The 14,267-nt window shown below is 37.7% G+C and overlaps 2 protein-coding genes across 2 annotated transcripts in view; one reads left to right on the forward strand and one right to left on the reverse strand.

Moving 5' to 3' along the window:
• Positions 1–8,982, reverse strand: part of cops2 (COP9 signalosome subunit 2) — a 58,974-nt gene extending 49,992 nt beyond the window's left edge. Inside the window, exons 1-4 of the mRNA XM_027281165.1 lie at positions 8,884–8,982; positions 7,987–8,140; positions 5,018–5,144; positions 4,824–4,917 (exon numbers count right to left, since the gene is read on the reverse strand). Coding sequence (XP_027136966.1) covers positions 4,824–4,853 — 30 coding nt within the window. The 5' untranslated portion in view covers positions 4,854–4,917; positions 5,018–5,144; positions 7,987–8,140; positions 8,884–8,982. The remainder of the gene's footprint in view (positions 1–4,823; positions 4,918–5,017; positions 5,145–7,986; positions 8,141–8,883) is intronic.
• A 16-nt stretch (positions 8,983–8,998) lies between these two features.
• dtwd1 (DTW domain containing 1) lies at positions 8,999–14,248 on the forward strand. Its single transcript, XM_010745351.3, has 5 exons — positions 8,999–9,142; positions 11,916–12,241; positions 12,447–12,584; positions 13,270–13,558; positions 13,711–14,248. Exons 2-5 carry the CDS (start codon positions 11,984–11,986, stop codon positions 13,938–13,940), a joined length of 915 nt encoding a protein of 304 aa, XP_010743653.2. The 5' UTR covers positions 8,999–9,142; positions 11,916–11,983; the 3' UTR covers positions 13,941–14,248.
• The last annotated feature ends 19 nt before the right edge of the window (positions 14,249–14,267 follow it).

The raw sequence follows: 14,267 nt of genomic DNA on the forward strand, positions 1-14,267 counted from the left end.
CCTCATTTTGGTACACAATAAAACTGTATTATGATACATAAACACAAAATGTATGATCTGTTATTTGCTGTGATTTCCATTTTATTAGAAAATGGTTGTTCAAGGATTAGTCTAACCTAATCTTTCAACATCATTTGATAAAATTAGAGTTATTCAGCCTCTAACTCTATAATTCGCGTAGGTCTGTAGAGAAAACGTATTACACATTAAGCAAGTGTTTCAAACTCTGATATTGCTGCAGTCCTCTGGAGATATTAAGCTGTCCATTTCCCAGCTTATCTGATTTAATGACAATATAATCAAATCTGTTGATGTTGTCTTTAAGAAGATTGAATACACATGGCAAAGAAACATTTGGGAACAACTTCAGTGTCCTTGGACAATCCCTGATCTACATGAATATGATCACTCAATCTGATAAGGGAGGTTGAGATGTGGTAATACAACTCGAGGATTAATCTATTAATTTTTGATGGAAGATAAAAATTCATCGCCGTGGTCAAATGTCACATTAATTCCCTCTGAGTTTATATTCTATTGAATATAAGTGGAGTCTTGTCAGCGCAAAAAAAATATCGCAGACATACTGGCAGGGTGCTTACACCATTCGTTCATACAAAAACACATATAAACACATGTGTGCAGGCACACACACACACACACACCAACACAGAATGAAAGTTTTACCTTTTGCCTGGGTTCACATCTGGCTTAGAGAACCCCTGTCAGATAAAGACAGTCAAATTGAGAGAGCCAACCCCTGAAATACGTTTGACCCAAACAACATCTGAGCAAGGTGAAGGCTTCTGCCAAGTCACGCAAAGTTAGTCTTAGCAGATAATTTGTAACATGCTCAAAATGTAAACACATTTCAGTCTCAAGGCTGTGTATTCCCAGCAGGACGAGGGGAGACCGAAGCCAAAGAGAATGAGAGAGAACTGTCACAGACGTAAAGCTACTTCCAAGAGAAAGACACAACACAGGCATGCTAGACACATGAATTATACTTACAAGGTGTTCCAAGAGACAGATTTTGTTTAATAAAATGCTCCTGAAATCACTGTAATACTTTTTATTAATAATTCTTTTTCCTTTTAAAAAATGCAGGATTCCGGTGTACTTTACTTCATCTGTTGTTCATTAGAGTTATCAAAAGGTAAAATGATGAAACCAGCTGTACTCTTGCCAGTAAGAGTTTTTATGAAAATGTGGCCTTGTTGTCACTGAATGTATGCAATTAGAGCAAAAGTCTAAATTGTTTTTATTTTGTTTTATTAATAAGCTCATATCCGTAATTACGAGATGTAGTTATAAACTGAGGTGAAATAATAATAATCTAATCAAGAATTCTATATAAGTTGATAGCACAAAAGTTACAGTGGTCTGCTGAGGGTTTAAAGCACAGCAGAAGTATATTTTTATAGATTAGAATATCATATTAGGAGTGTTATTGTTTACTTGTACATACCTCTTCATTTCCTCTACTCAGAAAAGCAGCTCCAGAGCTACTGTGCAGTTTGATCGACCTCCTGGGATGACTCTGTGACAGTGATTTACTATTCATTGCAATGTTTTAGAACAGCAGTATTATATTTGCATTTGTGTGGAAGCATGAAAACAGAAAACCACATGTGTCCCATATTACAAACAGCATGTGCAGACAAGGGCAACGGCTACAGGGGAGATTGAAGGAAGTCTCACACTGGTTGTGAAGAGGACTGTAGGAAAGGATGGAGTGAGACAAACAGAGAAAGGGGGGAGGATCTGAAAATAACTCAAGTGAAGATAAACAGCGAGAGAGACTGGGGAGTCTCGTGCAATGTGGAGAGGTGGTCTTGGGGCAGCGGGAGAAAAAGGGGAGGCCCTGGCGGGGGATGGGGGGAACATGCAGCTGAACTTGATACATTTCAGGGCTGTAAACCTTCTATTTCCCTGGAGGAAATCTGTGGTTATGCAACGTGGGGAATTCTGTGTTTTAAGACTTTGGTAAGGAACCCCCAGAACACCAGATGATTGTGAAAGAGGGTCGTGACTTCAAGCAAGTCGCCACAATATCGCACTTTCCCTGACAACGAGAAAAATTCCTCACAAAGAAATAAGAAGTTATGATTAAAATAAGATCACCAACAACATTTAAGACTTAAAAGACCACTCAGTTATTCAACACAGACATCTGGCTGCAGGCTTTCAAAGATCATTTTATATTACATACTTTTATTTTATATTACAAACTAATAGTAAAAAATTCTACTTAAGTAGTTAGCAAATGTAGATATGGAGAACACAATTTTAAAAATGTAAATTCAAAATAGGTTAACTTTTATTACCTGTTGCAGGTTGCAAAAGTCTGACGTTCATGATCGAAAGCCAAAGCAATGGGATTCCATCGAACTAGTATAATGTCTCTCTATGTTTTCACATGTAATATTAATGACTTCTTGGACATTAGATTGCTTTCTAGCCAACATCATATTTATAAAAGTTCCCCAAACATTGGGGTAAACTCCACAAGTACAGCCATATTTGGAGCTGAAAAATAGTGCCTGCCCATGTGGTGGCTCTCATGGGATGTTTGGTTTATTTTCAACAAAAGACAAACGTCTTACAAAGAACTAAAGATCCACACAGACAGACTGAAACGCTAGATAGACATCTATTAATGTCTTCATGATCATCCCGAGTTATAAGAGTTGAGAAGTCAGTCAAGACTGTTACATATATTTTATATGTTGACCCTTTAAACTGCGGTAGAAGTTGCCGTACCAAGTATAAAAAGTGGATGTCTAGGTGATCCACTCTCTTTTCACAGAGAATAATTCCATTCATCAGGGTAGCTAATACCAAAATATTTTGGTAACTGAATTGAAAATGGCAAAAAATTACTTATTACTTACTTATTAATATTTTCTCATCGCATAAAATTGAGGAGAATAAACACTAAACAAACTATCTTGACATCACTACATTGTCACACAAAGTATCTGCCCCCACCTTGTCCCGACTCCCAACATCACATTTTTTTAGATTATCTGGCCGGGAGAAGCCAGGCAGAAATCAAAGACATACTTTTTACATTTGCGCAGCTATCATTCTTTCTGACATATGCTTGGGAAAGTAAAAAAAGCAACTAAATCATACTCGTGTATACCTAATCCGTTTATGTCTCAGCTTTCATTGCAGTTTTACATCCATAGAATTGAAGTGCTTCATTGTGGCAACTTTAACAATAGCTGTCAATGTCTCGGGGGTTCTGCAGAAGTGGTGCATTACATTCGCTGAGTAGAGCAAGTGTAATGTTAACTCGAGGGTCACATCTTCAAAATCAGAAAAGGTCCACAACAAATGAGTCACACATGTCTTTACACTTGGTAAAGTAACACAACTCTGACCTGTCATGAATCTGTCTGCCTTTAAATCAGTCCTCCAAGTTTATAGCCCTTTAGAGGGGATTACTAAGCGTATTTGTTCCAGGAAGAAGAGGATAGGACAGGCTGTATGCATTAGAGGAAGAGATGTTGCACTCGACACAGACTACTTGACGTAGCATTGACCTTTGAGAGCAGAGGTATCATGGCAAGATGTTTTCGATGCCTCACTTTGTCTTCTTCACACATGTATGTATCAGTTAATGGAAAATAAACAGTACACCGCAATGGGAATAGCAGTGAGAGAATTCAGTGAACTGACAACCAAGATTCTGTATCCCAATGACCTGCAGATTAACCTTCAAACTCTAAGTAAGTGCATTATAGTTAGAGTTGCAGCAGTATACCTACACCATATCTGCTGTGTTCTTCTCTATTAGTCCTATTTATCTTCCTAAAAATGCTGAATTCTACCATATTATTGAAAACATATCATAATATTTTGTAAAATTCAAATTTTTATCGTAAAAACCACACACTGTTGCAAACCTAATTATTGATTATTGGAACTGGGATATAAAGATGCATAAGATACATAGGATAAAAACATTTTACTTTTTTTAGAAAGGCTGCAAAATGACTGGATTTAAAATGCTGATATTTATCGTTTCATATTTTGCATCAACATCAGTTTGCGTCACTTATGTTGGCTACTATCCGTCCAACACATATATTGCCAGCTACATGACAGCACTGAAGTTTTTTCAGAGTTTGGGGCCCCCTTTGTGTTTTCAGACACTTCAGCAGTTATTTCAAGAGGCCTGGGAGTGTACATAATCCCTTACAAATACTTCCTGCTTTAAAAACTTGAAATCTCAGTTTTTGTTTTAAAAGTTGAGTGCTGGCATTGGTTAACAAAATGTTTGAACCCCGCTGATACATTATGGTTACTGGATTGTAACTACATTCTACTAAATAAATACCCCCAGTGAAAACTATTGACAGCACGGTCTGTGGATTGTCAGAACAAGCAGGGATATTGTTGTTGGAGAGACTGTTTACCTCCATTGTGTTAGATGACTCAAAAGGGGGATGCCAAAACCTTTGCAAATAAAACCAAAACTATGTCCATGGCTCAATATCAGAAAAGTGAGATTTAGTTTTTTTGTGATTTAGGGCGGACTGACCCATTACATATGTAAATTAAATGAGGTTTCCTTCTCTTTGTAGCATCCAGTTTAATAAAAATGAAGAGTAGTTTGCAACACAGGGCCACTGTATCATGTATTTAAACTTTTGACTTTGGCATGCTGGATTTTCTTTCGCAAATATATTAAGGATACTTTGAAAGATTTTAACTTAGTTTAATATTCTGGCAGGCAAAAATCATTCTATGTTTCGGGAGGTTTATTATGACACATAGTGTGCAAAAACACATTTTTTGAGTATATCTCTCACCATGAGCAGGGTTCCTGTCTTTATACTCATCTCCAGCTGCTGCAGCAAGCCAACTTGAGTTCCTGTTCTGCCAGGAAAAGTTTGGGCTTCATAACTGAAAATCATACCATGCAACTGTTGAAAAACTATGTCAAATATGAAACGTCTGTCAGTCTGAGCAGCACTGCAGGTATATATCATCACTGTGTGGTTACCTGAGATCCAGAAGGTCACCGGGTCTGCAATGTGTCTCCTGAAGCTGTCGTCCAATCACTCCTTTGATTCTGGGAATGTTCAATAAGATGCGGTGTTGACTGCGTGGGCCAGGCAGCCTGGATACACCTGAAAGACCATATTTAAGAAATTAGATTTTCATTTATCTGACAACACCATAGCACACAGAGGAACATCATTTATCGGTAACAGATGAAAAGTAGAAGTTTCTCTGTTAGTATGAGTGGGGGTGCTTCTTCCTCCTCTGCTCTACCTGTGGGGTTCCTCAGGGCTGAGTGCTCAGAGAAGCACGGCACCTCCATCTATCTTTTTGGAGACAATACTCCTGCTGTACCTCTTGCTAAAATGGCACCAACATTAAAAGACTGTTCCAAATCTTGCTAAACGAACTGAAAACTGAGGTGTTTTTTTGACGCTTCTGAATCCACCAGCATTCTTTGTAATATTGTTATGTATTTCTCAAAATGAACTCTTTATATCTACAGTAAAAGCCGGTCCTTTTCCATGGAGTCACTATGTTGAAGTTGAGTTATTTTTGAGTTTTTCCTACAAGCTTGGAAGGAGAGGTTGAGATGTGAGAGAGCATTCATTTGGTTGGTTACTGTCATCCTTTGTTGAAACCCTTTCCACGGAACCTTGGCATGGTTTTTGATTCTACGTTCAAGTTTGACAGATCATTAATGAGAGGCAGCTTTTAGCAAAAGTAAAACCTTCCTTATTATTCCAAGATTGTGAAATAATAGTAATCCATGCTCCCATTAACTTTTTTTTTTTTTTTACAAGGTTTTACAAGGTTATTAACTGGTTCCCGTAAGTGTGAGCATACTGTGTTTCCCCTGTACTTGCCTTCCTCTGCTGGCTCCCTGTCACATTTAGAGTTCATTTTAAAACCTTAATACTTGTCTACAAAGCCCTTCATTGATTATCTCCCTCTGTCTGAACTTCTAAACACATACACCCCATCTCTGGTCATCACTCTGGCTGGGCGGAAGTTCAGGGATGACCGTGCTGTTTCAAGTCTGTGGAAAAAAACTGCCCTACCACATCACATCAGCCCCCTCTAATGACTCATTCAAGGCATAGACAAGGCTATGATTGTATCTTGCTCTCTGCTGATTTTATTGTATGCTCTGTTGACCTTGTTTTCATCTGCCTTTTTTGTTTGTAAAGCACTTTGGTCAGTTCATGTTGTTTTATCTGCTATAGATATTAATTTGACTTGACTTGCCTTTTAATTCTATCTGGAATCTGCTGTCCGATGAGAAAAACATTCCTGAGATGCGGTCAGACAGTTTGTTTTTTCATTGCTCTATGTTAGACTAAACAACAAATAACAATGAATGTATTTTAATGATACAGTCAATACATTCATGTTAGGGGGATGCATCTCAACCATGACATTGTTGTCTCTGTCGCTATGTGACAATTTAATGCCAAAGGCAATAGAGAGCATAAAGACAGTGCAAAAAAACAATCAGGACAGCGTGCCTATGGATGCTAAAGCTGCACATTTAAAACATTCAGTTTTGGAAAGAAGAATCACCTTGAAACCATCAGATGATGTTTTTAAGCATGAACCTACGTTGTAGAGCGAAAACAGGCTCTTAGAGCCAGAGTAACGCAGCCTCCAGGGAAGACAGATGAGTCTGGTGTGGTTGATATGACTAATAATGATAAACTATGTTTCACTAGCATGATTCTGAAAGTAACCTAGCACACGGGATACATTTGGTAGATTTCTGAATGTTTGGTATTTTAATATCACAGACATCGGAAGGTCTCATTCGATACACACATCTGTTTGCCATGCGAGTCTGCACGTGATTGTTGAAAGCTCAGGTAACTTCTGGTATAAAATCTGTTTTTCATCACACCAAGAACATCTGGCTTTGAACAAGAACAACAAATTCGTATTAATATTCATATAATTTTTAGACTGGTTTTCCCTGAATTAACTACCTTCAGGTGGTGATCAGTCATGTCTGTATCTGTGAAACTTGCTAATGCAAAAAAACAGAGGTGGAGTGTGTAGCAGAGATAACAGGAAAAGAAATTCAACTACAAAAGTACTATCATTATACACTAATATTATGGGCTAAAAGGATTGGGATGCCCAGGAAGCGAGTATTCTTAACTCAGGTAAATCTTTGTAGCTTGCAGGGAGAATATCAGATGGTTAGGGACTGTTTAACATGTTTTACGACCTTTCATGTACTGTGGTTAATCAAGAAATGTAACCTTAGATTAAACAATATCGTTAATCATTCACAGACAGCTATTTTCTCTGGGAAGAGGAGTAAAGTGTTGTTGTGGAAAAATGAAAGCTCTTTGGATTAATGGACTGATATAGGATTTTTTAAGACCAATACTGATATGCTAAAATTTCACTGCTTACCGATATACTGGCCAATACAGTGATTTTCTGAGCTAGTATGAAAATAGACCTTTTCTGTGTGGATTTAGCATGGATATGACGATATAAAGATACTCAGAAAGTGGCGTTCCTAAACAGATAACTAGATAAGAAAGTTAAGGTTAAATATTCTTTAACATGTTTAATAATTAAACATAATTGTGAAGCAGCTGACGTTGCTGAGAGTTGCCTCCTCTCTCTTTGCTCTGTGCTGCTTGCCACAGTATTGTAAATTGCAGCGCGCTCTGCTGGATAAACTTTGCAGTGACACCAATACATTACCACAATAACCACTAAGTGGCAATGGCTGTGAAGTGAAGCCAATGCTGAAGTGCAAAAAAAACTGTAATTCCTCAAACGTCCACTTGAGGTTGGCTGCAGATTAAGTCAGCCTCCATAAACCCCCATGTTAAAATGTCCAATTTCACAGCAGAAATAAACATGTTTACAGCCTGGTAAATAAAACAGTTTTGGTCTCTATAGCTAATTTCCCCGTTCATGACAACAGTGCTGAGGGTGAATTTTTATATAACTCACCTGTTAAAATTATATCAAGGCTTAAAGTTATACAGAATTAACAGCACGGCCGCCTTGATGCTGTTACAGATGGGTTGTTTCAGCTGCTGATCGTCTTTGCCAGTTTTTAGATTAGCTGGGAGGTCGCTGAGCTTCACAGTGTCTCCACAGTAACCTATGGGTGATGTCACATATACAACAGCCATGTTTTATAGTCTTTTTTCTGCATTAATATCAGAATCAGAATCAGAAATACTTTAATAATCCCAGGGGGAAATTATTTTTTGTTACAATAGTCCAATACACAAACAAAAACAACATATGTAAACACGTAACCATCTAATTAGGAACACACACACACACACACACAACACATATTCTATAAAACTATTTATATTTTAAAGGTCCATGATATATCGATTTTTTTTTTATGTTAAATAAAAAAATCGCTATATATGTCATGTTCTACTTTGGGTAGTCCACCAAAGAAGTTTTATTTATAGGTTCATTAATGTTTTGTTGATAGATAATTGTAGATATTTGTTTTTATATATACATACAGTAGATCATTGAAAAACTTTCCAACTTTTTATTTATAATTATTTGAAAAAATTGCCTTTATTAAAAACATTTATTGGCTTTCTTATCACAATGAAAGTTGATGAAATGTTAATGTTTTATATGTTTATAATGATAAACGTAGTAACATTTGTTAATGGGAAGTTGTCATGAGAGTAACGTTAACCCAGCCGTTAACACTAACGGTCCTAACGGTTAACGTGAATGCGCCAAATTTAAAAAAATTAGCTTAAACGTCGCGGTTAATTTAAATACCTAACCCAGAGTCGTTATTATATGTTACATTAACAGTCACATTAGGTGTAGTTTACGTCCTTGTTTGTTATATACCGTCAGTACCTGCACTTTAGCGCATCTTCAGTCCACTAACGGCTAACGGCTGGTAAAGGTGGCGGAGGCTTTCCAACGGCACACGTTCGGAATTGGGTGCTGCCTAGCAACGGGTCGTAACTGACCTTAACAACCGGAGAAGAACCGGCATATCCGGCGTAGAGGAGGACGCACACGCTGCTGCTGTTGTTGTATATCATTGCAACTACATACTGGTCGACACGTTTCTGTGTTACGCTACAAAACTAGTGGACGACGTATTGCTGTTGTGAGTTATTTAAACTGACGCTTGCTTTCCTGTCAGCTGACCTAACTCTTGGTTGTATCTGCTAGTAGTCGAAGCTACAGATGTTTAGCGTGCTAACAGGAGCTAGCTTCACAAGCACGTTGACTGTAGTCTAACGTTAGCGACAGCATGTAAGCCTGTGTAAGCTGGTGTGTGTGTACAGGAGTGTACCGCCAGGAGAGAGAGGGAGAAAAAAGATACAGATACAGTGCTCTTAAACTATGAAATGCTAATTACCGAGTTGTGTTTAGCTCACTTGTCATTCATTCACTAGCCTTAGCACGGTAGCATCAGCTGACACTACCTGTGCAACGAGTGTCAGGTAAGTCTGCTGACTCTGTCAAGGGGCAAAAGTACTATAGCTAATGGAGTCCCTAATATTTCATCAACAACACTGTGGCACCCTTTTCTCTATCCAGCTGTAGACAACATCTGTACACATTATAGTTGAATTAAAGTTATAAGCAAATAAGGCAACAAACATAGGTAGGTAGGTAGGTAGATAGACAGTCAGTCAGTCCGTCCGGTATGTTTGAATACAATAAAAAATACAATAGAATAAAATGGTGAGGTAGAAAAAATAAAAACACAGAATGGGACAAAGACACTTAAAAACACAAGATAAATAGGTAGACACATACATGATGACCACAAGTTACCACAAGTTACGTTACATCAAATAAAAAAAAAATCGCTATATCTGTCATGCTCTACTTTGGGTAGTCCACCCAAAAAGTTTTATTTATAGGTTTATTAATGTTTTGTTGTTAGATAATTGTAGATATTTGTTTTTTTATACATACAGTAGATCATTGGAAAATTTAGTTTTCCAACTTTTTATTTATAATTATTTACGCATAATGCTTATTTCAGTGGATAAAAATGTATCACAGGACAAAGCACATATCACTGTTGATGTACCCTAACTAAACATTACAACAACCTTTTTTTTCAACATTTATTGGCTTTCTTATTACAATGAAAGTTGATGAAATGTGGTCGTCATAGCAGTCCAGTATGTTTGAATACAATAAAAATACAATCGAATAAAATACTGAGGTAGAAAAAAATAAAAACACAGAATGGGACAAGGACACAAGATAATTAGGTAGATATATCCACTCCAAACAAACAAACAATATTTAGGAGAGGCGTTGTGTAAAACTCCACTGCTAAAGATGGATTTTTGGAGCCTCAATAAATATGTAATTTGCTCTGTCTGATAGAGGACCCAGACCTTCTGGATCTGTGCGTTATATGTAGGCTGGTAAAAGTCAGTGTTTTGAGTGTGAATGGGAAAAAAAAACACTGTTTAATGATTGTGGATATAAGTAGAGAGATTTTTGATCATTTCACATTTAATTAAAAGTCAAATAAAGTCAGAAAAACCTTTACCACTGTTATTCTTATAGTATGTATTAAAATATTATGTTTATATCAGGTAAACAATACGACTGCTGAAAACAAACAATAGGAACAGTCATACATGCATGCATACTAGGGATGTAAAACAGTTAATCGATTAATCGGTTAATTGTCGAAAAGAATTTAATCGATTAAATTAAATTAATCGGGTTAACTGAATCTAGGGCCATTTTCCACAGAAGTTTTTTCAGTGAGATTTCATGGTGTCGCCAGTTGAGGGCGCCGTTGCTTAATCTAGGCCACAGCGAACGTACCTGAACGCAACGCGGCGACAGACCCGGAGTCATTTCAAACTAAGTAATGATGACAAAGACGCTCAGTGTAAACTCTGCGGTGCCACGTTTAGGTTCAGCAGCTCTACGAGTTCACTAAGATAACACCTTCAAAACCTGCAGCCGTGCTGACGCGCTAGCAGTTAGCATTATCCACTAAGAATTAAATACATGCTGATTGCTAACATGCTAATGCTATCTGCTCCTGTGTGTAAATGAACATGCTCAGCTCACTCGTCACTCTCAACATTTCTGCGGGAAATTGTTAAATAGAGGCCCTCTAATTTTCCTGTCACCTTCCTCAGGGATGATTGAAGCTGTGTTCAGTCCTACATGTTGCTGTAAGTTTCCAGGGCTAGTAATCTTACTGTTACCTTTCTCAGAACAAGAGAGATTATAAGTGCTGCTGCTAATGTTTCAAGTTTTTCATCTTAAGTACTTTACCAGATAATTATGTGTAGGCTTAATACTGTGTAGGCTAAGCCCATATTGTATAGCTTTAAAAAAATCTTTTATGTTGCTTAATGTTTCACATGCAACAGGTGAGCCAGTGCACAATTATTTTTTTGATGTATTTCAATTTTCTGTGCAGAATTTATTTTGGTTGAATGTCATATCTGTACCATATCCCCACTGGTACAATAAAACATTAGTTGAGGAATATAACATGCATTTTTTTTTATTCAGTATATAAGCAATATTTTTGCTTTATGTTAAAAGACACCGTGAGAAATATATGTTCTTAGGAAAAAAGCCGCTTATCAGTTAACCGTTACTCGACCGATAAGGTCAATCAACTAACGATTAATGTATTAATCGATAATTTGCATCCCTAATGCATACAAAAGAAAAGACAGACTTTATCCACTCCCTTCACTATATTAATGTTACCCAATGTCTCCCAACTAAGTTCAACTCTTTTTTTCTGGGAAATACTCCAGTATGACCTTTTTAATAACCCCTATCATGTTGAGTGGCTTTTCCACATTATTGCACTCCCTTATGTAAATGTTGGATTTTTATGTGTCTGCTAATCTATGTGTCGTTTGTTTTCTCAGTGTTGTTCAGCTATGAATGTGGGGCCCATATAATCCAGCACTGGTCTGTCAACATTTAAAGAGCAAGCATGAGTAGCCTGGATCACGACCAGCATCTCCATCCTAGTTGCCGTGACAAAACAACAGTCACTAGTGATTCATCAGACGCTCATGAGCTTGCCAAGCAGCCTCTCCAAGGTCTAAAATTGGCATCACATGCAGTGTTGGAGGAAGCGCAACAGAAGGGCAGGTTGAAATGCTCTAAATGTGGAGGATCAAGGATGTTTTTCTGCTACACATGCTGCTCATTAGTGGGTGTCACCCCGCAAGACATCCCTTTAATCAAGGTCAGTAAGAGGTTAGGACTCACTTGATTGTTCTTTTAAGAGAGGCCTTTTTTTATGAGAGTTGTTGCAATAGCATTGCATTGCCAATGTGGTGGAAAAAGTTGTGCGATGTCTTTTGTGTGAGCTCTGAAATTTTGCACATGGTGTGGTCGAAACGTAACTGTCCTCTGGACCTGACTCTACATATTGTGTACATTGTGCTCAGCTTCCTGTCAAGATAGACATCATCAAGCATCCCAATGAGACAGACGGTAAGAGCACTGCAATCCATGCCAAGATCCTCGCCCCCAGTGACGTCAACATATACACCTACCCCTGCATACCTGACTACGAAAAGGAAAAAGTGAGTTTGTCTTTCATCGTCAAAGAATTTCATTTAACTCTTGTATCTTTAGCTGTCATTGTGAAGCTGTACTCTTTATGAAAAACGTTTTGGTTTCGTATTTGGTTGTCAAGAGTTCAATCAATCAACTGATTGTTTCAACTGTACCCTTCATTGTTGTCATATTTCTGCTGCCTATTTTTCTTTAACCTCTTAGGAAAACTTTATCACAACAGCTTATTTGCTGCTATTTATATTATATATTTTTAATGCAAGCAGCTGCGTTTGAGTCATGTTTTAATAGTTACTATCCTCTAAATTAACAATTTTTGAAGTGAACACCTGTTTTGTGTACTTTGGTTGTAGTATTTAATGCTACAAGTTTATATTTAATAGCTCTAGTTAAGTTAGGCATAATCAGACACTGGACTTGACTGATAGTGGCTTTAGTGCACAAGCTATGTATGCTTATTGTATTTGACAATTTAATAGTCTTTGTTCTTGCTTTTTCATCAAATCTACTCAACTGAATGACCTTGATGTTTTCAGTTTTTTTTCCTCTCAAACTCTATTCATCTTCTGAAATTCAGCCGTACATAAATTACCTCAGTTAAAAAATCTTAGAAACACAGTTTTTGTACGTTTAGTCCCGGTTTGTATGATGGTGTTCCACTATGAACCTGTGACATCCCCCTAACCTCTCCAGGTGGTGTTGGTGTTCCCTGGTCCAGGGGCTGTGTCGGTTCAAGACATGATGCAGTGTTTGCATCACCAAAGTGACAGCAAATCAAGTTACACCTTTGATGAACCCCGCATAAAGAGACTAAAAAGTGAAGAAGTTCAAGACGCCACATACACCGCAGAGAACCCGGAGTCAGGGACCCCAGATGGAGCAAAGGGCTTGGAGTCACGGGTGTTTCCCCTGCAGAAGGTGGTCTTCATTGACAGCACATGGAACCAGACCAACAAGATCAGCACAGATGAGAGACTACAAGGTAATCATGAAAAATTGCATTCGTGCAGCTTTCTGAAGAGTTCTGACTGCTGTTGATTATTAAGGGCAAATTAACTTCACGTACCATGCTGTTTAACATGATCTCACTCTGCGTTCTTGTGCGCTTTCTGATGGACATGTGTTCTCCCCTAGATTTGCTCCAGGTAGAGCTGAAGATGAGGAAAACATGTTTCTGGCGGCATCAAAAGGGCAAACCAGACACATATCTAGCCACTATTGAGGCCATTTATTATTTCCTCAAGGACTTCCACGAGCATTGCCTTGCGCAAGAGTACAACGGAGAATATGATAACATTCTCTTCTTCTACTCATACCTGCACTCAGTTGTCAGCAAAGCAAAGACTTCTGCTCAAAAATGTTGAGAGGAAGGACTGAAATCAATTATGAACTGAAGATTCACATGCAGGCCCTAAGTGTGTCTGGTTTTATTTTATGGTTGAGTGACATTTCATTTTGTAAGGGATACTGTGACATCTGTTTGTATAAGAATATGCAATAAAACACAAAAGGTTTTACAATTGGAAAGACATGAGTGAGTTTGATAGATGAGTAAATACAAGAATTATAACTCTGAAATCCAAATCCTACACTCGCACAACAAAAACCGTAGTAAATAAATAATAGTCCGCAAATTGACAAAACACAAAAACAGTCTACTGTGGGACTTGGGGAAAATAAATGTGCACATT

This window comes from Larimichthys crocea, chromosome VIII (assembly GCF_000972845.2).
Source record: "Larimichthys crocea isolate SSNF chromosome VIII, L_crocea_2.0, whole genome shotgun sequence".
In the NCBI taxonomy this organism is placed as follows: domain Eukaryota; kingdom Metazoa; phylum Chordata; class Actinopteri; family Sciaenidae; genus Larimichthys; species Larimichthys crocea.